Source organism: Rhinoraja longicauda, chromosome 3, assembly GCF_053455715.1.
Source record: "Rhinoraja longicauda isolate Sanriku21f chromosome 3, sRhiLon1.1, whole genome shotgun sequence".
Lineage (NCBI taxonomy): Eukaryota > Metazoa > Chordata > Chondrichthyes > Rajiformes > Arhynchobatidae > Rhinoraja > Rhinoraja longicauda.
The window spans coordinates 12,374,309-12,399,617 of NC_135955.1; the positions used below are offsets into that span (position 1 = coordinate 12,374,309).

Genomic DNA, 25,309 nt, shown 5'->3' on the forward strand with positions numbered 1-25,309 from the left:
CATTCAATTAAAAATTAGACAAAATAGAATAGCAAAAGCAGCCAGAAGCAACGAGAATGAGATTTAAAAAGAGTGCCAAAAGCCCGGTTTAAGTGTTTTCCGTGAAGGTCGGAGAGAAGCAGCAGCCAGAAGCAGTGAGAGTGAGTATTGGCTGGAAGTAGGTGAGTCGGAGGGAAAGAAGATTTAAAAAGAGCTCCATGAATTAAATGCATTCAGAACATCAAAACCAACGAAAGGAAATCCGGAAATATTCCACAAAAATGTGACTGGGAGAAAGGTTGAGAGGAGAAGTGGAGCTCATTGGAGACCAAGTAGCAGTGGAAGCAGAAAGCGTGGCTGTGGTATCAAATAAGAATCTTCTCAAATTGTCTTTACCATGGAAGCATCTTTGAAAAGGAAAATGCATTTGAAATTCTTGATATATAATAATAACATACAGAAGAACTAAACTTGAAGTTGCAGGGAAGAACGAGCACGTGGTGGGGGATAATTTCCCGAGGTGCTGCATGGCGGTGGGAGTACCCCAGGGAGCCGCGGCCCGTAGACTGAGGACTCGCGTGCCCGGTGGGCCTGATTCACCCGCTGAAGGTCCACGCCGGGGGTGGAAACCGCTCGGTAGGCCCAATTTGCCTGCCAAAGTCCGGGGACTTGCCCTTCGCGGATGGTGCAACTGCAACACTTGGCGTAGACTGGAACCCGCCCGGAAGGCCTGGCTCAATTGCCTCAGATCAAGGACCCACTGGAACCCTCCTGGAGGACCAGTAAGCAGACCGGCTGCGGGAGGGAGAGCACGGACTGGAGGGAGTGTGGGCCTTTGGATGCCCTGCATCTACCTGGGTCCAGGCACCGCACCAAGGGACCGAGCACATGGACCAGACATGGCGTAAGTATCTAAGTGATTATGTATAGTGATACTTGTACTGAACTGTGTACAAAAATGAATTTCACTGTACTTGGGTGCATGTGACGAATAATTTTCTTTTAGATTTAGATTTAGAGATACAGCGCAGAAACAGGCCCTTCGGCCCACCGGGTCCACGCCGCCCAGCGATCCCCGCACACTAACACACTAGGGACAATTTTTACATTTGCCCAGCCAATTAACCTACATACCAGCACGTCTTTGGAGTGTGGGAGGAAACCGAAGATCTCGGAGAAAACCCATGCAGGTCACAGGGAGAACATACAAACTGCATACAGACAGCACCCATAGTCAGGATGAAACCTGAGTCTCCGGCGCTGCATTCGCTGTAAGGCAGCAACTCTACCGCAACTCTACTAAAGTACCGCAAAGTGTGAGGATAATAATAATTGTATCCAAACTGATAAATGCAGGGTTAGAAAGGATGAGCAGGCACCAAGTGGAATTTAATATTGAGCAATTATACATTTGAAGGCTGAAATTTGAACGAGAGGACACCATTGTCTAGTAGTACAAAGGAAATTACGTTTGGTAGTCTTGTACATGGTTCCTTGAAAGTGGCCGCTCAGTCTGAGCAAGAGTTTTTTTTAAACATATGTGCTTCTGGGCTACATATGCATCTGCAAAGGGGACAAGAATAAGGGAGATAGACACAAAAAGCTGGAGTAACAGCGGGACAGGCAGCATCTCTGGAGAGAAGGAATGGGTGACGTTTCGGGTCGAGACCCTTCTTCAGACTTATTCTTCAGAATAAGGGAATCTTGATGAACCTTCCATAAATGTCTGCCTGACAATATTTTATGACAGATCGGACGTATAGCAAAGCAATATATCTAAAATGCCTCTCGAGATGAGAAAGTTCAGTTATGTGGGTTGACTGGAGAAACTGAGGCTGTTCAATCTGGACTGTGATTCTCTGATACACCAGCTAAATGGGTTCATGGTGCAATGAGGGAAAGTCATTAATTATAGGTGTGAGAGGAGGGGACAGAGGTGTGTCCGTGTGTGCCTGGAGTTCATGGAATGTGGGAATGTCAGATTAATCGTCATGGTGTGTGGCATTTTAATGGCGTGGAAATATCATACAAAGGATTGCACATTGCAGAGAACTCACCTTCAAATGTCGAACCAGGTTGTGGTGATTCTTGAGATATTGCCATATCTTAGGCTCAATCAAGTTGCTTTATCATTAACCCTCTTTCCATCATCAGGTCATGCATGGAAATGATCATTGATTTCACAATGTGTAATTCCTCGGCAAATTATACAGCCCATGCCTGCACAGAGCAAAATGTGGATAACATTCAGGCAAGGGAGGCAAGGTGGCACAGCGTTAGAGTTGCTGCCTTACAGTGAATGCAGCTCTGGAGACCCGGGTTCGATCCCGACTACGGGTGCTGGAGTTTGTATGTTCTCCCCATGACCTGCGTGGGTTTCCTCCAAGATCAGTTTACTTCTTCGCTCCAAAGACGTACAGGTATGCAGGTTAATACAGCCAATCTCGACCTCATCGGGACTGCCATGGCCAATTTGTCAATTCAGCCGCTAGAGGTCGCTAGGGGTTCTGCAAGAAATTCCCCCGCCCTGGAAGTCTCCCAGAATATGTGGCACCTAGGCTGGGCAAGGCAGCCAATCTCGACCTCATCGGAACTTCCATGGCCGATTGGTGGGTTGAATTTGCCACCTGCGGCCGAGGCTCTGGAACTCCAGCCCAGCTGGAGCCAGCACATCTATCCCCATAGCTGACTTCCTTGGCCGGCTGTATTAACCAGCAAAGCTCTGGAACCAAGAGTGCCAGAAAATCAGTGGTGGAACTGTAATGAGTAAATATTAAATTTAAGTACAAGAATATATAAGTATATTAATTAATTAAGACGGGGTTAAAATATAAAACTCAGCAGAAAAGCCAATTACCACCTTTTTGGGCTGATTATCAATTAATGTGCGAATTTACTTCAACAAGTACTTTTGTATGCTTAGTCGAGTCGCATATATCAAATCTTTCTTCATAACTTAGTCATACATTTCATGACCATTGTTCCTTTATTCAATACCAAGAGAATTGGGATGGGTAAGGAAAAAGCAAACTAGGAAAAACAAAACAAAAAAAATGTCTTTGTGTTGCAAAAAGTATCTCTGTTCAATAACCTTTCTATAAATAGCAGAATATGCTCATGATAGGCCAGACATTGTACATGTAGTCCATGAACTAGACTGTTGGAAATAATAGTCGTTTTTCACACATGAATGTAGCACAACGCAAATGTGCTACATTTCACACATGAATGTAGCACATTTGGCGTGCATACTTTTTGTTGCTGAACAGTTGCATTACACGCCATATTATGAATTTTCATGTAAAATTCTGAATTTTGAACATCAAAATTATGAATTTGTAAAATCAAATGTTAGGAGGTCTGCATCATCTTCTGGGGGCCGGGCAGGTGGCAGGGTGGGATGGGGGAGGTACCATCATTTAATTAGACTGCCATGCAAATACTGGGCCTATTAGAGCAGGTCAGTCTGAGTCAACTTATCGCCTGCTGACACTCACCATCTACACAGCACAAGCCAGGAGTGTGATGAAGAACTTTCATTTACTTGGACGACAACACAGCGTTCAACAACTCAACACTAAAAAGAAGAAAGCAGCTGCTTTGATTGGGACCTCAACAGCCAACCCGTGTACAAAATACCCATTTCCTCCAGTGTTGGGCCTTGGCTGCTGTGTGTACCCATCTCCAAAGTATAGTGCAGTTACTCGTTCACCCTGCTCCATCAATACCTGTGACCTCCACCTTGAAGGACAAAGGTAGCAGGTGCACGGGAACATCACCTGCAGATTTTATCATTCACATCCCACCCTGATCTGGAAGTATCTGCTAGTCTCTGAAGTCATCTTTTGCAGAGGTTGGATCATGAGAGATATTTAATGAGAAGACTGATAAATCTTTAGAGGATCAGGGAATGGAGAACTGCCATGGAACAGGATTTGAGACATGGTGCAGATCGACCATGATCAAAGTGAAAGGGAGGCTGAGTGGATACTCCGATTTATTTTGTCTTTCATCTTCACTGGGTCCGTATCCTGCAACTCACTTGCCAACAGCCCAGTGGGTGCAACTTCACTGCAGTGGTTCTAGAAGGTTCTCACCATCACCTTCTTGTGAGAAGTTAGGGGTGGGCAAAGATTCTGAAAAAATATTTCAAAGGGGAAATTGAAACAATGCAGAAATCAAGTTCAAGATATGTTAGAATGATCTGTTCCCACTCTCACTCAGGTTCAACTCACATTCTAACACTTCCAAGTATTGATTAATATAATCTTTCACCCAAAGCACATCAACCAAATCGTGCAATTCAAACCCCTTCATGCTGGAAAGTAGTCACGAGTCACAAACAGTCAGACTACTCCATTAGACAAAAGAAAAGGTGGTGGTGTCAAAATGGAGTATTGTTTGATTTCTGGTCATTGTATTAGGTTTTGACATTAGTGTATTATTGTGTGTGTACTGAAATAGGGGGCTGTCCAATCAAATCATACCATACATGATTACAATCAAGCCACACACAAGTGTAACATGTAATGCAAAGGGCAAAAGTACCAGAGTGTTGAATATAGTATTATGGCATTGTAGTGTTACAGTTATGGAGAATAAATGCAAGGTCTGTATTTAAGGTAGTTTGGAAGATTGGGACTTCACATCATAGGAGGACCATTTAGTTCCGATGGCAGCAATGAAGAAGCTGTTCTTCAAATCTGGTGGTCCATGCTTTCAAGCTTTTATATCTCATGCCCAATGGAAGAGGGAAGAGAATGACCAGAGTGAAACTGGACTTTGAACATATTGACTGCTTTCCCAAAGCAGTGTGAAGTGCAGATGAAATCGATGGTGAGAAAGGTAGTCTGTGCGATGGACTGGGCTACATCCACAACTCTGGAATTTCTTGAAAACTTGGCCAGAGCAGTACGCAAACCAAGCTGCAATACAATTAACGGTGTAACATTCCTCCATAGTAAAGGTGTAACATTCCTTCCATAGTACAGAAAATAAAACAAAAACAAGCATCACACAGTGTTTGGTCTCTATGTTGCAGAATATTGTTCCTGCATGATTCGTCATGTTAGCCGTCGCAGACAACACGTAATCCTCTGAAATTTCTGCCATCTCCAACATGATCCCACCACGAGCCACATTTTCCTATCTCCACTCATTTCCGCCTTCTGCAGAGACCGTTCCCTTCACAACTCCCTGGTTAACACATCCCTTCCCACCCAAACTGCCCCCTCCCCAGATATCTTCCCCTGCAACCGCAGAAGATGTAACACCTGTCCCTTTACCTCCTCCTCCAACTCTGTCCAGGGACCCCGACCGTCCTTTCAGGTTAGGCAGATGTTCACTTGCACCTCCTTCAACCTCATCTACTGTATTTGTTGTTCAAGATGTGGACTCTTATACATTGGCGAGACTGGGCGAAAGTTTCATGGAACACCTTTGCTTACCCAGCCTGAACCTATCTGATCTCCCAGTTGCCAGTTACTTTAATTCTCCTTCCCATTTCTACACATATCTTTCTGTCCTCGGTGTCGTCCAATGTCAGAGTGAGGCTAAATGCAAATTGGAGGAACAGCATCTCATATTTTGCTTGGGTAGCTTACAGCCCAGTGGTATGAATTTGATTTCTCTCACTTCAGGTAGCCCTGGCATTCCCTCTCTCTCTATCTCTCCCCCACCCAAGTTGCAGTAGCTTCTCGTTTTCACCCCACAAACAGCTAACAATGGCCTGGTTACTTTATCATCGTTACTTTTTTGCATATCGTTCATTCATTGTTCTTTATCTCTCCACATCACCAATTTTTCGTTCCCATTACAAACATAAGAAAATAATTATGAGTTACACTAACAGCCAGACTACTGACTCAAACCTGCTCTACCATTGATCAAAATATCGGTGATCTTCCATTGTCTTGCACTATTCTCAAATCCACTTATCAAACTGTTCTCCTTCCTTCTATTCTCAACAGGGGAAAGGGATGAGAAATATCTTCTTGAAAGACAGCACAGTGGTGCATCTGGTGGAGCTACTGCTTCACAGCACGAGAGAACCTGGTTCAATCCTGAACTCGGATTCTGTCTGCGAGGAGTTTGCACGTTCTCCCTATGACCATATGGATTTCATCCCACATCCCAAAGACAAGCGGGTTTGTGGGTTAAATTGTCCTCTGTAAATTGCCTCCATTGTGTAGGGAGTGGATACGAAAGAGGGATAACGTAGAACTTGTGTGAATTGATGATCGATGGTCAGCATGAACTCGGTGAGCCGAAGGGCCTGTTTCCATGCTGCATCTTTCATTTAATCACATATCGGATTCTGGATCAAGCAACGGAGAGCCGTACACATGAAAGTCTTGAATATTATCACAGCAGTCATCATGTCAGCCTGGCCCAGGAAGTCAAGGCAGTGACTCGAGAATCTTCTGACCTGTTCCAGTGGGAACTGGCTGCAACTGGGAGAAGCTGAGCTGAAACACGGAACTGTGTTTTTGAAGCGGAATGAACAAAGGGAGGAGGGGAAAAGAGACGGATACGGTGATGGATTGAGATGAAGCGGACGGTACGGTGGCACAGCGGTAGAGATGCTGCCTTACAGTGCTTGCAGCACCAGAGGCCCCTTGTTCAATCCTGACTACGGGTGCTGTCTGTAAGGAGTTTGTACGTTCTCCTTGTGACCGTGTGGTTTTTCCCCGAGATCTTCAGTTTCCTCCCACACTCCAAAGACGTACTGGTTTGCTTCTTCGTTCCTGGTCTACTTTCTGAGAATTCGGCAAACTCTTTCTAATCAAGATTTAAGTGAAATGCGGTGTGGACTTGAAATGTTGCTGGTGTATTTTGCAATGCACCACAGATGGTTCAGCAGCCAGAGTGTGAAGCCCTTGTTGCTGCTGCCAGTTCCACTCAGATTCTGCAAAGACAAGGACTTTGAAATGCAAAGTCTCAAAATGGACCTCCATTTGAAGCTGTCTGACGATTCTTGAAAAGTCTCTTGAGCCTTTTTACACTCAATGTTAACTGAGCCCTTTTACACTCAGTGTTAACTGAGCCCTTTTACACTCAATGTTAACTGTAAAATTCAGAAAACTACAGGAAACAGCAAGGAGTCTCGGTTCTACTCGGCCAGTGGAAAGACTGAACGACATTTGAAAGCTCAGCGAGGGAAGAGAATGCTGTTCATTCTGCTTTGTGCCTTTGCACTGCCTGTCTCTGCTGATCGTAAGTATCCTTTAACAAGGGGCAGCAGTTGGTTTTCTGGCTGCTTCACTGTGAATGAAATGATTAATTATATGATAGACTTGTGTGTCCCTGAAAATGCTGTACTTAATGTGTCAGGCAGTCTTCCAGAAAGGGAATATGTGTATGTGAGAAGACCTTTAATACAAACACTTTAAAAATACATTAAAGGATTGGTTTGAGAAAGAACAGATTATAATGCTGGAGTCAGAGCAGCTGGGGAGGTTGTGTTTAGTTGTCGACCCCATGTTTCTGGATGAAGATATTAGCCCGTGAGTGGGGCTGAGGCGCACTGTGTCCTTGGCATAGTTTAAAGGTGAGGAAGGCTAAGATGATGCGAAAAATCTTCTCTGAGAGAAATGCACCTAGAGAATGATCAAATTCAAAGTAGTTCAAGCCAAGCCACTTCTTGCCTTCAGCAAGGGGCTGAATATTTTCTCAGGCCGGAGAAATCAAGGGGAATGGGGACAAAGTTCAATTCTGTATTGATTCGGGATTAAGAGCCAAAATCATATTGACTGTTGACCAGTCTTGAACAGCCGAATGTCTTCCTGTGTTGCTCTGAATGTCTTTGCTCTCATTGTTGATTCTGATCCTAATCAAATTGGTTTTGGTTTATTGTTGTCACATGTACTGAGGTACAGTGGAAACCTGCACCAGGGATAATACCTTTCTCAAAATAACATCTCATATGCTAGGAATGAATTCCCGATCTTCCAATATACCTTGTTGTGGCCACGAACATTATTTTTAAACACCACTTCCTCTGCATGTGTAATGCTATATTCTTTATTCTCTTTTCTCTCATGCACTACGTGATGTAATCATGAATGGTATGATTTAGCCGGACAACACACAAAACAATTTTTCGGTTATCTCAGTATACATGAAAATAATAAAACAATACTAATTTTCCTCAATCAGTATTACCGCCCCATCTAAAATGTCCCTCCCGTCTCCATTATCAACATCTTGTAGCCAGGACCATTAAATGCCTGGTCCTGCCCCGACTGTGCCAGTCTTTAGTTATCTCCGTAACATCATTTTCCCCTATAGATATTTCTACCTATGAATAACCAGGCTCACTCACATGTTTACTACTTTAGTGCTATCTGCCACTCACAATCTTGGTGCACCTTATTTCTCTTTTCTGTTGCCACACACTAGTAACGGATACTAATGGATACTAGTCCATTACTTTGCCTGTTTGGCTCAAACATTTCCTCGTGCACCAATAAATCTCCCTGCTACGACATTGTCCCAGTGTGGCTGAGGTGCAACCCATTGATCTTGGAGAGGTCTTTCCTGAAGCAGAACTGGTCCAATGCCCCTAGAATTTAGAGCAGAAAAATGAGAAACTCACGAAAATTAGTGCAGTAATTAAAATGTTCCGAGCATTGGAGAAGTAACCAGAATTCTCATGGATTAGCACAGCAACTAGATTATCACAAGAATTTAGCAGTATTTCAGCTCAAAAATCAACAAAAAGCTCCCCTGCCCCAGTTTGTACCACTCACCTATACACTGAAAGCAACTTAGAGTAGTCTACTAATTAATGATGTGCATCTTTGGGATGTGGGAAACAACCTAAGAAAGAGAAACCCATGCAGTTTTCGGTGGAAAGTGCAAATTACACACAGCACCCGAGGTCAGGATTAAACTCTGAATCCATAGAGTTGTGAGTTAGCAGCTCCACTAGCTGCTCCACTGTGCCAGCTGTGTACATCTTCGATCAGTGGTAGGGTACTTACTTGGTGGGATCTTTCTGTGCACTACTTGCCTGTTGCATTCCCAGCGCTACTTCACCGCCAACACTTCAAACCTGTGAAGCTCTGTGGACCACCACCCCCTGACTGTGAGTCAAGTCAAGTCAAGTCAATTTTATTTGTATAGCACATTTAAAAACAACCCACGTTGACCAAAGTGCTGTACATCTGATTAGGTACTAAGGAAAAAAATGAAACATACAGTAGCACGCAAACAGTTCACAGCGCCTCCTCAATGAGCCTCAAACGCTAGGGAGTAGAAATAGGTTTTGAGCCTGGACTTAAAGGAGTCGATGGAGGGGGCAGTTCTGGTGGGGAGAGGGATGCTGTTCCACAGTCTAGGAGCTGCAACCGCAAAAGCGCGGTCACCCCTGAGCTTAAGCCTAGACCGCGGGATAGTGAGTAGCCCCAAGTCGGCCGACCTGAGGGACCTGGAGTTAGAGAGGTGGGTTAGAAGATTTTTGATGTAGGGGGGGGGAATGTCCATTTAGGCCTTTATACGTGAATAGGAGGAGCTTGAAGTTGATTCTGTACCATACAGGGAGCCAGTGGAGAGAGGCCAGAATCGGGGTGATGTGGTCCCTTTTACGGGTACCCGTCAGGAGTCTCGCTGCGGCGTTTTGGACCAGTTGCAGGCGGGACAGGGAAGATTGGCTGATCCCAGTGTATAGGGAGTTGCAGTAGTCTAGGCGGGAGGAAATAAAAGCGTGAATGATTTTTTCTGTGTCGTCGAATAGGAGGAAAGGTTTGATTTTAGCTATGGTTCGAAGTTGGAAGAAGCTGGCTTTTACCACAGCGTTGACTTGCTTATCAAATTTTAATGCAGAGTCAAATATCATGCCGAGGTTTTTGACATGCGGTTTGACTAGGCAGGATAGACTTCCAAGACTGCCTGTTATCGATTTGATGGAGTCGGGGGGGCCGAATAGGATGACCTCAGACTTGCTCTCATTTAATTGGAGGAAGTTCTGTGCCATCCAACATTTTATGTCCTCAAGGCAGTGTAAGAGGCTGTTTAAATTTGACTGGTTGTTGGGTTTCAGGGGGAGGTAAAGCTGAGTGTCATCGGCATAGCAGTGGAAAGAAATGCCGTGCCTTTGAATGATTTGGCCAAGGGGGAGCATGTATAGAGAGAAGAGAATGGGGCCTAGGATGGAGCCTTGTGGAACTCCGCAGGAGAAGCTAGCTGGAGCAGAGGAATAACTGCCTATGTTGATGGCGAAACTCCTATCTTTGAGGTACGAAGCGAACCAGCTCAGGGCAGTGCCATCAATGCCAACCGCGTACCGGAGACGGTCAATAAGGATGGTGTGGTCCACTGTATCGAACGCTGCGCTGAGGTCGAGAAGGAGCAGGATTGCACAGTCGCCGGTGTCGATGGCGAGAAACAGGTCGTTGTGTACCTTCAACAAGGCAGACTCTGTGCTGTGGTGGGCTCTGAAACCTGACTGGAAACTTTCCAGGATGGTGTTTTGGTGCAGGTAGGGCACTAATTGGTTTAGAATTGCCTTTTCAAGGACTTTTGACAGGAATGGCAGTTTGGAAATGGGTCTGTAGTTGCTAGGCAAGGTGGGGTCTAGGTTAGGTTTTTTCAGTAGGGGCTGGACCACCGCGTGCTTGAAACTGGTTGGAACAGTGCCAGTGGCCAGAGAACTGTTGATAATAGAGAGGATGCTGGGACCGGCTATTGCAATGACATCCTTCAGAAGGATGAGAGGGAAGTGATGTAAATGCAAGGCCCCTCCTGGTCATCAGCTTATAGCTGTGAGCGAGAGATGTGGCTCCAGTGAAGAGCCGGCACAGCCCGGACGAAGGAGGGGAACCACTGCTGGTGCCACAGTCCCACCTTTCCCGTTTCCCAGTGCTCACCACGTGGTGAGGGTGACACACAGCACAGCAACATCGCAGATCAAATGCGTCCCACAAGGGCAAGGATCCAGGGTGGGTGCAACCTCCTACAGTGACTGTGGCCCTCAGTTCAGTCTTAACGTTACATCTCTGTGTCTTCACAGGCTACACTGCCGGTAATTGGACCATGGAGACACCGGACCTGGTGATGGGGAGGATGGGGAAGCCCGTGGTTCTGTATTGCAAGTTCAATCACCCTCACCATGATTACAAAGGCAACATCAGCATCATCTGGAGGGAGAAGAATCCCAATGAGCCGTTTTTCAAATACACAAATTATCCATCAGGAGACAAGTATAGAAATAAGATCCTGAGTAATGAAGGAGCTCGCTACAAACCAATGGGGAACCCTCGGAAGAACAATGCTTCCATAATCATTAATCAGCTGGAAAAGAAGGATATAGGAAAAAACTTCAACTGCCGTGTTGAGCTCACGGAACGAGAAAAAGCAAAGTTTGGAAGGCCACATGGGCCTATCAAAGTATCAGGTGAGGAATTATTGTGCTGCAAACAAACAATTTGCCTGTCTTCCTCCAGTTGCCCAGTGATAGGTGGATAGAGGTGGGGAGGGGAAGGGGGGGGGGGGGGGGTGGCATGGAGGAGGTGCTTATCAGATGGGTGGAGACAGTGATAATGGCGAGTGGTGAAAAGGAGACATAAAAGGTGTCAGACAAGGAAACAAAATATAAAGGTGGGAGATGGGCTGGGGATAGACTTGGGATAGAAGGAATTATGGGATTTGAGGATGCGAGATGAACAAGCTGAGACACAAGGAGCAGTGTGACTGGGAGATGGGAGAAATGTGTGCACAGTGGGGGTGGGGGTGGGGGGGGGGGTGATGGGAGGCACTACTTTAAAATTTTTGAGTTCAGTGTTCATACGGTTTAGGTTATAGGCTACTCAAGCTGACTCTGAGGTGCTGTTCTTCTAGTTTGCTTGTGCTCTCTCACTGATAATCCACAAAGCCAGTGACTGTCAGGTCGGTGTGGGAACAGAAAGAGGAGTTAAAAAGCTTAGTAACCAGGAGCTCCAGCAGGCCTTGGCGGACTGAACACAAGTATTCATTACATTGGGGACACAGAATGCAAGGGATTATGTTGGAAGAATCATACCTTAGATGTGTGCATCAGGCACTGTGAAAGAGAAAATAAACAAAGTGGAGAATGTAGAATGACAGCTAGAGTGAAAGTGCAACTAAAGAGTAATGCAAGCGTTTAACGTGGTAGATTGGAAGATTGGGTAATTCAACCGTGTGAAGCCCATTCAAGATTCCAGCAATAGGTAAGAAGCTGGTGGTACCTACTTACAACTTTTTGTATTTTCTGAGTGTGAGAATGTCAGGGTATTAGTGGTCCTTGATAATACTGGTTACTTTCCCGAGGCAGCATTAAGTGTAGAATGGTGAAACAGAGAATCAAAAGTGACCCTGGCAGATTGGAGAGACAGCATTTGTTCAGCCAGGGATGGTCCCTGGTTTTTAATACAATGCTTAGACTATTACGTGAAATGGGAGGAGTCAGGCACACAGATGCTCGAACCAACTCTCTCTCATCCATTAAATCATGGCTAATTGTGGTCCTTGTTCATTCATTGAGAGATCCCCCAGACAGTGATCTCCATGAGACGCAGAAAAACTGTGGACCTTTGGTTTGAACTTACTCAACTACTTTTTATCCACAGCTTCTGCACCCTGTGGATTGCTTGATTGTAATCATGTATAGTCTTTTTGTTGACTGGTTCGCATGCAATAAAAGTTTTTCACTGTACCTCGGTACAGGTGACAATAAACTAAACTCTGGGATGGAAAATTCAGAAGGTTCACAAACATTCTTGCTGGGAATTTCTTGTCCTCGGTCTGAATGTCTGACTGCTTTTTCCAAGTCCCTGACCAGTGGTTTTTGAATCATAAGCAGAAGGAAAGAAACTTTCCACAAGTACTTGGGAAATCTATCTATTCCCCAGAGCTCTCTGTCCATCAACATCCATCAGCCCCAATCCCCCATATTACTCCAGTCAAGCGTGTTTAATAGTCGTATGCACTGGGATTAGAACAATACAATTATTCATTGCTGCAACTTTGCAGGCACATTAATGCAACATAATAATAAATATACAACAAACACCAAGACAGTAAAGTATCAGTTATACATGGTAAACCAGACCATTATAGTACAAGCATTTGAATAACATTTGAAGTAATAGTGCAACCTTATACAAAGTTGTGTTCTGTGCAACTGGGATATTGGCTGAACTCTTGAGGCAACACCTGTAAGTCCTGTTGATGTTGTGGACGTTGAAATCCATGATGGACCGGGGAATGTTTTTTCTGCAGCCTCCTTGGCTTTGGGGCGTTTTGGTTACCAAAGGAGGCTGTGAAGTAACCAGTCAGTATGGTCCTGTAGAAGTTGTAGTGCATTCAGCGATGTGCCACAAACATCTGAGGAATTGGAAGAGCTGATGAGCTTTCTTTGTGATTGATCGCATCAATGCACTGGGCCCTGAAAAACTCAATGAAGTGCATGTCCAGGAGCTTGAAGCTGTTTACTCTCACCACTGTGGTGGCCCCGATGATAGCAGGTTTATGGAATCTAGGTTTTCCCTTCCCCAGGTCAACAATGAGCTCCTTGGTTTGTCTAAAGTTCACAGCAAGATCATTGCTTTGGCAGCACTCAACCAGATAATTGATCTCCCTCCTGTACATTGACTCATCATTATCTTTTATTCATTCAACAACAGCAGTATCGGCAGTGAATCGTCTCTCTATCTGAAGCATTTTTTTAATCTACCAACCTCACAGGCAGTGAATGCCTGGGCCCTGGATTAATGAAATGTACTTTCCATCATTTTTGCTTACGTTCATTGTTTTGTTAGTGTGTTTCCTTTCTGTAACCTGCTACAGTACAGCTACACAACTAATTAACAGAGGCTTTACACTCGAGTCTTGGGTTCAGCCATTTTAATTCAGGATCCCTTTGGCTACAGCCTCATGGGTAATATATCCCCGGTACTGCACCACCGGGTGCGCTATTCCCATAACATTCATGACAATTTAAATCTGTCTCCTTGTCTTCGAAACTAATTGTTACTGTGTCCACTTCAATCGAATCTCGTCTCGACTTTCCAAGAAGACTCAATCAGCTTTTCCAGTCTAACCCTGGAGGTGACTGTGAAGTAAGACTTTTATGCATCCTCTCTCATCCTTGACATCCTGGAGAGTGATGACTGGAATTGGAAACAAATCTCTTGCAGTTGAACAGGTTCAACACAGCCTTCACCCCTATATTTACTCTTATTCACTTACCAATCAAGTGACTTCACAACAGCTGATCACTAGGGCAATCCTGTCCCAAAGCTATCATAGATTCCTCCACCTTCCTGCTTCTCTGCAACATAAAAGACATTTGTTTTGTTGTAATTTTCCCAGTTCTGATCATCAACCTGACAATCATTTGTATCTCTCCTGTTTTATAGCAGTGAAGCTGTCCTAATCTTGTACTTCCGGCTTTCGTCATTGAGCCCCACGCCTCACACTTCACTAACCATTCCCTCAATGTGTCACATTTAGGGTTTTTTAACTGTCTCGTAAGGAGTTCCTTGGCACCCTTTAGCATTGTTCTGTTTAATCTATCTTATCTCTCATTTCTGTGTAGGTATTATCACTCGGTGTGTGTCTCTGTTAATTTTTATCTCACACACCTTCTCCACTTCTTAATAATCCACTTGCAATCTTCTTACAATTCAATGGAAAATGAACATGTAGTAGAACATGCAGTAGAAAATGTAGTAGTGGTGTTCTATATCCACTGGAACCTCCCTTATCATTCCTGCTAAATATATTGTCCACCCTAACCCTAAACTCCACTTAAATTGTCAGCAGAACTTCCCCTTCATCAAGAATTAAATCAAAAATTGCTGTAAAATTAATCATGTCTGAATGCAGTCAACTCGAGGGGCTACAATATCCATGTAGGAAGGTGTGTTGCTGCTACTCAGGTGGGTTTAACCTAGTTTGGCAGAAGGTTGGGAACTGGAGCAGAGGGAGGTATTGAATGGGATGTAGACTTCAGCTTAAGACTGATCAGAATGGCTGGCAGGGCCAGGTTAATGAACACAGTGGAACTGATGGACTGAAGTGTGTTTATTTCAATGCTATGTGTATTATGTGTAAGGTAGCTGAATGTAAAGTTTGGATTAGTGCATGGAACTATGATGTTGTGGACATTAGAGTTTTGGTTGAGCGAGGGGCAGGACTGACAGCACAATGTTCCAGGGTTTTAGGTGTGATTTAGCAGCATTGTAGGTTATATAAAAATACAAGCAGGTCACCTGCAATTACTTTATAATAATAATAATAATAATATATTCCTTTATTCGTCCCACACCGGGGAAATTTACAGTGTTACAGCAGCAAAGTGGATAGCAAGAGAGCATTCATTATAAATAAAAGATACATAAATTGTCATCGGTTTTCTGTGTGTTCTTAGCTGTTATTGTTGACTGGTCTGCTGGGAGCAGTGCTGGTTGTGCAGTCTCACAGCAGCGGGAAGGAAGGACCTCCTATATCTCTCCTTCACGCACTTGGAGTGAAGGAGTCTGTCACTGGAGGAGCTACTCAGTGCAGTGACAGTGTCCTGCATGGGGTGGGAGTCATTGTCCAGCAGCGATCTTATCTTTGCCATCATCATCCTCTCTCCCACCACCTGCACTGAGTCAAGGGGGCAACCTAGGACAGAGCTGGCCATCCTGACCAGCTTGTCGAGTCTCTTCCCTTCCGCCGCTGAGATGCTGCTGGTGTTTTCAGTCCAGTCCAGTACAGTTTATTGTTGAGGTGGACACCCAGGTACTTATAAGAATCCACCCTCTCGATGTCCATTCCCTGGATGTTCACCGGTGTCGGGGGGACCTGGCTGCGCCTGCGGAAATCTACCACCATCTCCCTGGTTTTCCCCGCGTTGATCCGGAGGCAGTTCCGCTGGCACCAGTCCACAAACTCCTTGATCAGTTCTCTGTACGCCCTGTCCTCATGGCCCGTGATGAGGCCGACGATGGCAGAGTCGTCAGAGAACTTCTGTGGATAGGAGTCTGCAGAGCTGTGCCTGAAGTCCGCAGTGTACAGGGGGAACAAGAATGGAGCTAGCACTGTTCCCTGCGGAACCCCAGCAATCAACTTATTCAAGTTGATTTCAGAATTCTGCATATTATTTATAAAGAAGATGAAGTTACATTTACAGTTACATTTCACCGCTCTAGAGCAGCGCAGGAGAGTCAGGGACAGATGGGTCAGAGTGGGAGTGGGATGGAGAAACATGGTCACAGATGTGTAGGAATGAACTGTAGATGCTGATTTATACTGAGGATAGACACAAAATGCTGGAGTAACACAACGTGCAAGGCAACATCTATGGAGCAATGGAATAGATTCTTCTTCAGGTCTGAAGAAGGGTTCCATTCTGAAACATCACCTACTCATTTTCTCCAGAGATGCTGCCTGATCCGCTAAGTTACTCCAGCATTTTGTGTCTATCAATATGGTCACAGACACAGGTGAAGAAATTGATAAAGAAAATGTGGTTAATGCATTCGACCAATAAATAATGTCCATATTTTAAATCTTTCTCTATCCAAGATGATGTCAGAACATCCATGGTGATCGGGAAGAGAGGACGTTCTGCCACACTTCCCTGCAACTTCAGCCGCCCGAGCGTCAAGCGCAGGGTGATCACTGTCCTCTGGATGAAGGGGACTCCATTGGAAGAGTCCGTTGTCTTTAATCATACACGTTCCTACTCCACAAGTGGTCACGGCACTAACATTGTAAATAGAGGAGTTCGATATGAGCTGGTGGGAAAGCTAGACAAGGGAGACGCCTCCATCAGAGTGAGGGGACTCGTGTTGAATGACACCAATGACTATTTCTGTCATGTTTGGACCTGGAATTCCCCTCACAAGACACGGATTCAGGTGACTCAGGATGAGACGAGACTACAGGTTTTGGGTAAGGAAACAGTCAGTGTTGAGGAGTAAATGATAAAATCACATTGAACAACGGTAAGAAGAATCAGCTTTGTTCTGTTTCCTCTCTGAATATTTCAATCAATTCTCCTGCTGGGTCACTTACAACCCCTCACCCCTTCCTGGTGCTACTGGATGGAGTTTCTCCCTATGTGCGAATGAATAACAGTGAATTTAATTGACTTTAATCCCTCTCTCGGCTTCAGGCACCATCTTGGAGCTGTCTGTTGGGAGTGATAATGTATCGGGAGATACCTGTGTGTGCGGAGGGAATGGACAGGTTGATCATTGGAGCTGCCATTTTTCTGGTCTACTTTCTTGTGATTGGCTTCACTTTCTAGTGGTTGGACATAGGTGAACATCATGTCTAATCTCCATTGCTGGTGTTCATGGAAGAATCATGGGACCACCAGTGACATTATTGTCAGCCTCTGGTTCTGGTAATGGGGAGGGGGTGAGAGAGAGTAACTCGGGTGTGAGTGATCCTTGATTATGTTGGCTGCTTCCCCAAGGTGTAAATGCAGTTGATGGGTGGGGGAACGAGGGGAAACCTTTTATTCAATCTGCATGGTTAATCCTGAGCTTTCTGTTGCTTGTAATTTTAATCCTCATTGCAATTCCCCCTCTGACTATTTTTTGTGACTTCCTTATAACCAGTCTAATGCAATTTGAAGAACAGGGCTCACAGCTTCATTCCAGACTCCATTGAATTCAAGAATTCTGGATGATACTTTTTCTCTCTTTTATCAGAACTAACCAGTTCTACTGAAGATAAGCAAAAATGGAATATTGATCATTTATTCTCTCAACGATTATTCACAAAATGCTGGAGTAACTCAGCAGGTCAGGCAGCATCTCAGGAGAAGGAATGGGTGACGTTTCGGGTCGAGACCCTTCTTCAGATTGAGCAATGGGTGACCTTTCGGGTCGAGACCCTTCTTCAGATTGAGGAATGGGTGACGTTTCGGGTCGAGACCCTTCATCTCTCAACGATTTGTTCTCTCAACGCTTACTGCAGTTTCAATAAGTTAGCTGAAGATTCAGAGGTTGTATAGAGGGGTGGATCGGAAATAGGAAATATCTCTGAAAGGGTGAGTCGAGGTTTGCTGTTGATGAAGTTATCTAGTTGGTAAATTAAGGAAGGAAATTGGTGACAGAGAACACGAACAAAGATATAATCTAGAGCTGCAAATTGCACGTCAGAGGTGCAAGAAACACCCAGGAGATGAGGCAGTGTCAGTGGAGAGAGGAGAAAGGAGTCAGTATCGCAGATGAATAACCTGCTGCAGAACTTCTGATACAAACAGCGAGAAATTTACCAGAAATTGTTGTATTCAATGTTGACTCAATGGTTCATTGGGTCAACTTGAATGGAACAATTTCTGGTGACTTGCTCGCTGTTTGTATCAGAACTGGCGAGTTCTACAGCATCTGCGATACTGTCTCAGTTCTTCTGAAGAAGGGTCTCAACCCGAAACATCACCCATTCATTCTATCCAGAGATGCTGCCTGCCCGCTGAACTACTCCAGCATTTTGTGTCTATTTTCGGTTCAATGGTTTCTTTATTATCACATGTACCAAGTACAGTGAAATACATTTTTGCATACATATCAGCAAGAATATCAGTTTTCATAAATAAGCACAACCCCCCCGGCTAGTACATAATGTACAGAAGTGCCCACTGTGTCTGTGCAACAGTTGCCATTTTGCACCATTTTACAGTCTTAGTTGCAGTGGCCAGAGAGGCCCATTGCAGCCGTCGCCTCCATTCCAGTTGTCCTGAGAACGTTTGGACCGCGCTTTTGTGGTTGCAGCTCCTAGACTGTGGAACAGCATCCACCTCCCATCAGATCTGCCCCCTCCATTGGCTCTTTTAAGTCCAGGCTCAAAACATACTTTTATTCTTTAGCGTTTTGAACCCTTCTGTTGAGGTTGATTTTTGTTTTGTGCTGCTCCATTTGAACTGTTTATTTTGTGCCCGTGTGCTGTGATGTCTGTTCTTATTGTGTTTTTAGTGCCTGCTCTGATGTACAGCACTTTGGTCAACGTGGGTTGTTTTTAAATGTGCTTTTATAAATAAATTTGACTTGACTTGACTTGACTTGACTTGAGAACCATTGTCCCTCACCTTGCACAGCCCTCCCTCTTCAGCCCTTCGTCCCCAGGGGCGGTTTGCGGGGGTGGGGGGTGGGGGGTGGGGTGGGGGGTGGGGGGTGGGGTGGGCACCTCCCACAGATGAGATTAGGGCGCAGAAGTTAAAACCCCCTACCCCTCCTGATTCGGTTAACCAGGCCTTTTCTGGTTGGCTGCCAGTGACTAGCAGAATTCTGCAGGGCTCGGTGCTGGAGCCACTGCTCTTCATGTTGTATATTAATGATTTGGATTGAAGGCTTTGTGGCCAAGTTTGTGGATGATACAAAAATAGGTGGGGGCAGGTAGTGCAGAGAAAGCAGGGACTCTGCAGAAGAACTTGTGTAGGTTGGGAGAGTGGGCAGAGAAGTGGCAGATGGAATATATTGTAGAAAAGTGTGGAGTCATGCATTTTGGTGCATAAAAGTGTTGATTATTATCTAAATGGGGTGAGAATCCAGAAATCGGAGGTGCAAAGAGACTTGGGAATGCTGGTGCAGGATTCCCAAAAAGTTAATCTGCAAGTCGAATCAGTTGTAAAGAAAGCAAACGCAATGCAAGCATTTGTTTCAAGAGGGTTTATATACAAAAGCAGGGTTGTAATGCTGACTCTCTTTCAGGCGCTGGTCAGGCCGCATTTGGAACATTGTGAGCAATTTTGGGCACCATATCTGAGGAAGGATGTGTTGGCCCTGGAGAGGGACCAGAGGAGGTTTACAAGAATCATCCCAGGAATGAGTAGGTTAACATCAGATGAATGTTTTTACAGCATGGGCCCATATTCACTGGAGTTCAGAGGAATGAGGAGGGACCGTATTGAAACAGACAGAATAGTGAAAGGTTTGGATAGAGTGGATGTGGAGAGGATGTATCCACTAGTGGGAGAGACTAGGGCGAGAGGGTTTAGCCTCAGAATTAAAGGACGCTCTTTTAGGAAGGAGATGAGGAGGAATTTCTTTGCTCGGAGGCTGTGGAGGCAAAGTCAGTGGATATATTTAAGGCAGAGGTAAATAGATTCCTGATTAGTACAGTTGTCAGAGGTGATGAGAAGACAGGGGAATGGGATTAGGAAAGATAGATCAGCCATGATTGAATGGCGGAGTAGACTTGTTGGGCTGAATGGTCTAATTCTACACCTATCACTTATGATCCTATGAACCGTGCCTCCCACAGATGAGCTTAGGGTGCAGACCATAAGACTCCAGCCCCCAGCCCTCCTGATTCAGTTAACCGTGCCTTTATTTTCCCTCCTTTACTCTCTCTGCACCAACGACTGCACCTCCATAGTCTCCTCTGTCAAGCTCCTCAGGTTTGCGGATGACACTACCCTGATTGGACTGATCCAGGATGGGGAGGAATCTGCCGACAGAGGGGAAGTGACACAGCTGGCGTCCTGGTGCCATCGTAACAACCTGGAGCTGAATGCTCTTAAGGCAGTGGAACTAATTGTAGACTTTCGAAGAGCTCACTTTCCCCCCCCCCCACTCACCATCAACAACACCACAGTCACATCTGTGGAGTCATTTAAGGTCCTTGGAACCATCATCTCCAGGAACCTTAAATGGGGGGCCACCATCGACTCCACAGTCAAAAAGGCCCAACAGAGGATGTACTTCCTGCGGCAACTAAGGAAGCACAATCTGCCACAGGCAATGATGGTCCAATTCTATACTGCTATCATTGAGTCCGTCCTCACCTACTCCATCATGGTCTGGTTTGGCTCAGCCACCAAGCACGACATCCGGAGGCTCCAGCGGATCGTTCGCACAGCTGAGAAGGTTGTTGGCTGCAACATTCCCCCCATTGATGAACTGTACACTGCAAGGGCCAGGAAGCGAGCGGGCAAGATCATCTCTGACCCCTTTCACCCTGGCCACAAAATCTTTGAAGCACTTCCCTCTGAAAGGCGACTCCGGACTGTCCAAGCAGCCACAGCCAGACATAAAAACAGCTTTTTTCCACTAGTAGTTCTACTCAATAACTAAAGTATGTAGTCTCGTTTTTGCTCTGGTTTATTTTCACCCACATGTTTAGACCGTAATGTTGTATCCTTATTGTTTTGATGGGTTTATGCTTTCTTCTTAATTGTTAACTGTATGTTTGTGTTCTCATTTGTGAGCAGAGCACCATGGCACATGGCCAATAAACCTATTCATTCATTCATTCATTCGTTCATTCATTCCATCCTCCTCTCCGGTTCCCGGTCTTCAAGGTCAAGTCTCACTGGGAGCCTTGAAGACTCCATCGTGTCCAGACAGAAGCTGAGGTGTCTATACTTGAGATTGGCCCTTATTAGAATAGTGCAGGAGGTCAGGAACAGCTAGATCAGAGTGGGAATGGGATGGAGAATCCAAGTCACAAGTATGGATGAACTATTGATAAAGACTGTGTGGTTATTGTATTCAATTTCTAAATCATATTCACACTTTAAAACTCTTCTCTATGCAAGGTGATAATGTCAGAGCATCCATGGTGATTGGGAGGAAGGGTGGCACTGCCACACTGCCCTGCTCCTTCAGTCCCTCGATCACGAATCCCAGCTCCATCACGATCCGCTGGATGAAGGGGAATCCACCAAAAAGGTCTGTTGTCTTTCGTCACCCTCCTCACCACCCCACAGCCCAGCGCATTCCTGGAAATGTAAATAAAGGAGATCGATATGAGCTGATGGGAAACCTGGAGCAGGGAGACGCCTCCATCAGAGTGAGGGGACTCAGACAGGGTGACGCCAGTGATTATTCATGTCACGTTTCTGTCAGGAATTCAACGTTGACGACTGTGACTCAGGATGAGTTGAAACTGCAGGTTGTGGGTAAGGAAACGTATGTTATGCTGTAAACGATAATAACATATTGAACAACCTTAAGAGGAATGAGCTCCCACTGACAGCGTAGAACAGCACAGGAACAGGCCCTCTGGCCCACAATGTCTGTACTGAACATGATACTGCGTTAATCTTGTCTACCGACAGGTGATACATTTCTTCCATTACCTGCATTTCAAAAAGCCTCTAAAAAACTATCGTAGCTGCCTCAACCTCCACCCCTAGCAGCATTTTCCTGGCACCCACCACCCTCTGTGTAAACAATAACTTTCCCCACATATCTCCTTTCATCTTTTCCCCTCTATCCTTAGTACAATGCTGTCTATTCGTTGACATTTCCACCACAGGTAAAAGGTTCTGACTCTCTCCCCAATCCATGTCTTTCACATTTTTATAAACTTTCAACAGTCCAGAGAAAGTAGTTCAAATATGTCCGACCTTTTCTTATAACTAATAACCTCTAATCCAGGCAGCATTCTGGTAAACCTCTTCTGAAACCTTTCCAAAGTCTCCACATCCTTATAATGGGTGAGAACTGTACATAAAACTGGATGCAATAATCCCAGTGTCTTAACTAAAGTTGGAGAGAGCTGCGAACATGACTTCCTGACTCTTGTATTCAGAAGATAGACGCAAAAAGTCCCTTCTTCTCGACCCAAAACGAGACCCTTTCTTTCTCTCCAGAGATGCTGCCTGTTCCGCTGAGTTACTCCAGCTTTTTGTGTCCATCTTCGGTTTAACCAGCATCTGCAGTTCCTTCCTACACATCTTGTATTCCGTACCTTGACCAATGAAAGCAAGCATACTGTACACCTTTTTCACTTGTGTTGCCATTTTCAGGGAGTTATGGATTAGAACCCAATATTTTTCTGTACATCAGTGGTTTTAAGGGTCTTACCCTTGTATACTTTCCACTTGCAATCAATCTCCCAAATGCAACACTTCACATATGTTTGGATCAAACTCCATCTGCCATTTCTCTGCCTATATCTGTATTAGATAAAAAAATTGCAGTATCTTTCATCTGCCTTCCTCATGATACTCTTGCATTTTAAATAAGCACACCACAGCCCATGTGCGGGTTTGATATTTAAGCTGCCACTTATGTGGACTGCACTCTTGTGATTGTCTTCACTTTCTCATGTTTGAACGTCACATGAGAAGGGGGTAGGCCATTTAGAACTGAGATGAGGAAAAACCTTTTCAGTCAGAGAGTTGTGAATCTGGAATTCTCTGCCTCAGAAGGCAGTGGAGGCCAATTCTCTGAATGCATTCAAGAGAGAGCTAGATAGAGCTCGTAAGGATAGCGGAGTCATGGGGTATGGGGAGAAGGCAGGAACGTGGTACTGATTGGGGAAGTTCAGTGATGATCACATTGAATGGCGGTGCTGGCTCGAAGGGCCGAATGGCCTCCTCCTGCACCTATTGTCTATTTTCACTGTCTCATCTCCAATGTTGGTGTTGATGGGAGTCTTGTGGCATCTCCAGTGATATTGTCGTCAGGCTATGATTATGGTGGTATGGGTCAGGTAATATTGACTTCTGAGGCAGTTCTGGCCAGTTCTTATACAAACAGTAAGCAAGTTATTGAAATTGTTGTTTTAAATGTTAACACAAAGGCACTTCATGTTGTACTGACAGAAGATGAGGTACTGTTGCTTGAGATTGGGCCTCGTTAGAACAGTGCAGGAGGTCTGAAACAGGCAGATCAAAGTGGGAGTGGGATGGAGAATTAAAGTCACAGGCATGGATGAAGTATTGTTATAAACCATGTGGAAAAGATTGCTAAATACAACTTTTCTCTATACAAGATGGAAAGAACAAGACATCCATGGTGATTGGGAAGAGAAGTGATTCAGCCACACTGCCCTGCTCCTTCAGCCCCTTGAACAAGAATCCCAGCCCCATCACGATCCGCTGGATGAAGGGGAGTCCACGGGAAGAGTCCACAGTCTTTAATCACTCTGTGAACCCTCCCTACAATGTCCCTATAAAGGGAGGAGGTCGATATGAGCTGGTGGGAAAACTAGACCAGGGAGACGCCTCTATCAGAGTGAAGGAGCTCAGACTGAACGACAGCAGTGACTATTTCTGTCACGTTTGGGTCAGGAATTCCACACAGGAGATGGTGACTCAGGATGAGACGAAACTGGAGGTTGTGGGTAAGGAAAGATCTGTCTGTATTGTGCTGTGAACGATAAAATCACATGATCAACTGTAAGAGGACATGAGATCAGTGACAGGTGGAGCCGAGATCGGCCCAATCCATTCCTTGCTCTGGGCTGCCCTCGCTCAGCACCGCCCCTAGTGGTTGGAAGACAGTACTGATTCCGGCCAGGATGCACAGAGCTCCCTGCAGCAGGGTCAGAGATTCAGAACCACATTCACCTGCTGAACCTCTAGACCCTGTATCTGTGACAGGGTCTGTGTTGCAAAGATCCACAGACCGTCCTGGGGTATTTGCATCAGTCTCTTTCATTCACATCCACTCCAGGATCCTGTTTGTTCTCTCACTGAATATTAGAGCATAGAACAGAGCAGCACAGGAACAGCCCCTTTGGCCCACAGTGTCTGTGCAGAACATAATGGTAAGTTAAACTAATATCATCTGCCCACACATGATCCATATCCCTCCATTTCCCTTAGATCCATGTGCTTCTCAAAGACACTATCATATCTGCAAATATTTCACTGCAGACTCCTAGGTGTCTTCTTCCAATCCTCATTCAGATGGACTCTATCCTCACACAGCATCAATAATGATTAATTCAATGAGTTTTAATTGAATTTCTTCCTTCTCCAAGTCCCAGCCACCATTCTGGAGCTGTTTTTTGGGAGCGACAATGTAACTGGAGAAAAGACCCTTGTGTGCAGGGCTGAAGGGAAGCCCCCTGCAAACATCACGTGGATCGTCCCATGGAACAGCACACTGAACAGTAGTGAGATGAGGGTCACACATGATCCAGAGAAACTACTGACTGTGGGAGAGCTGCTTCACCCCAGGATGCCAGGGAATTACACGTGTGTGGCTGTGAATGAACACCAGAGAGACATGCGTGAGATCCACCTATTCGAGGATGGACTAAGAGCGTTGGCCATTCGGGCTGCCATTTATGCTGTCTATTTTCTTATGATTGGCTTCACTTTCTGCTGGTTGAAGAGAGGTGAACGTCACCATCTGAGCTCCAATGCCGGTGTCAACAGGAGCGATGCTGCGCCCCCCAGTGGCAGTGTCAGATTCAGGTGATGTGAATCAGGCAATGTAACTTTGGGGCGAGGCGATGCTATATCCCGCAGCTATGACTGTGCGTCTGTGGGTTACGTAGAGCTGTCCTCGGGTCAGTCCGACTCAGCAGTGCGTCCGATGCATTTGCAACTGCATTGCTGCTGATTCCTGCATCCACATAGAACTCAAATTTCACATGCCTCCTAGCTGTCTTCCTTCTTCCTAAACCA

The 25,309-nt window shown here is 45.2% G+C and overlaps 2 protein-coding genes across 2 annotated transcripts; both read left to right on the forward strand.

Annotated features, from left to right (window-relative positions):
* Positions 1 to 853: 853 nt before the first annotated feature.
* Positions 854 to 22,708, forward strand: LOC144611609 (uncharacterized). The gene is made up of 5 exons (XM_078430819.1): positions 854 to 883; positions 10,991 to 11,374; positions 16,513 to 16,881; positions 21,479 to 21,732; positions 22,694 to 22,708. The coding sequence occupies exons 1-5, from the start codon at positions 868 to 870 to the stop codon at positions 22,706 to 22,708; spliced, it is 1,038 nt and encodes a 345-aa protein (XP_078286945.1). The 5' UTR covers positions 854 to 867.
* A 976-nt stretch (positions 22,709 to 23,684) lies between these two features.
* LOC144611616 (sialic acid-binding Ig-like lectin 15) lies at positions 23,685 to 25,100 on the forward strand. Its single transcript, XM_078430832.1, has 2 exons — positions 23,685 to 24,015; positions 24,658 to 25,100. Exons 1-2 carry the CDS (start codon positions 23,685 to 23,687, stop codon positions 25,098 to 25,100), a joined length of 774 nt encoding a protein of 257 aa, XP_078286958.1.
* Positions 25,101 to 25,309: the final 209 nt, after the last annotated feature.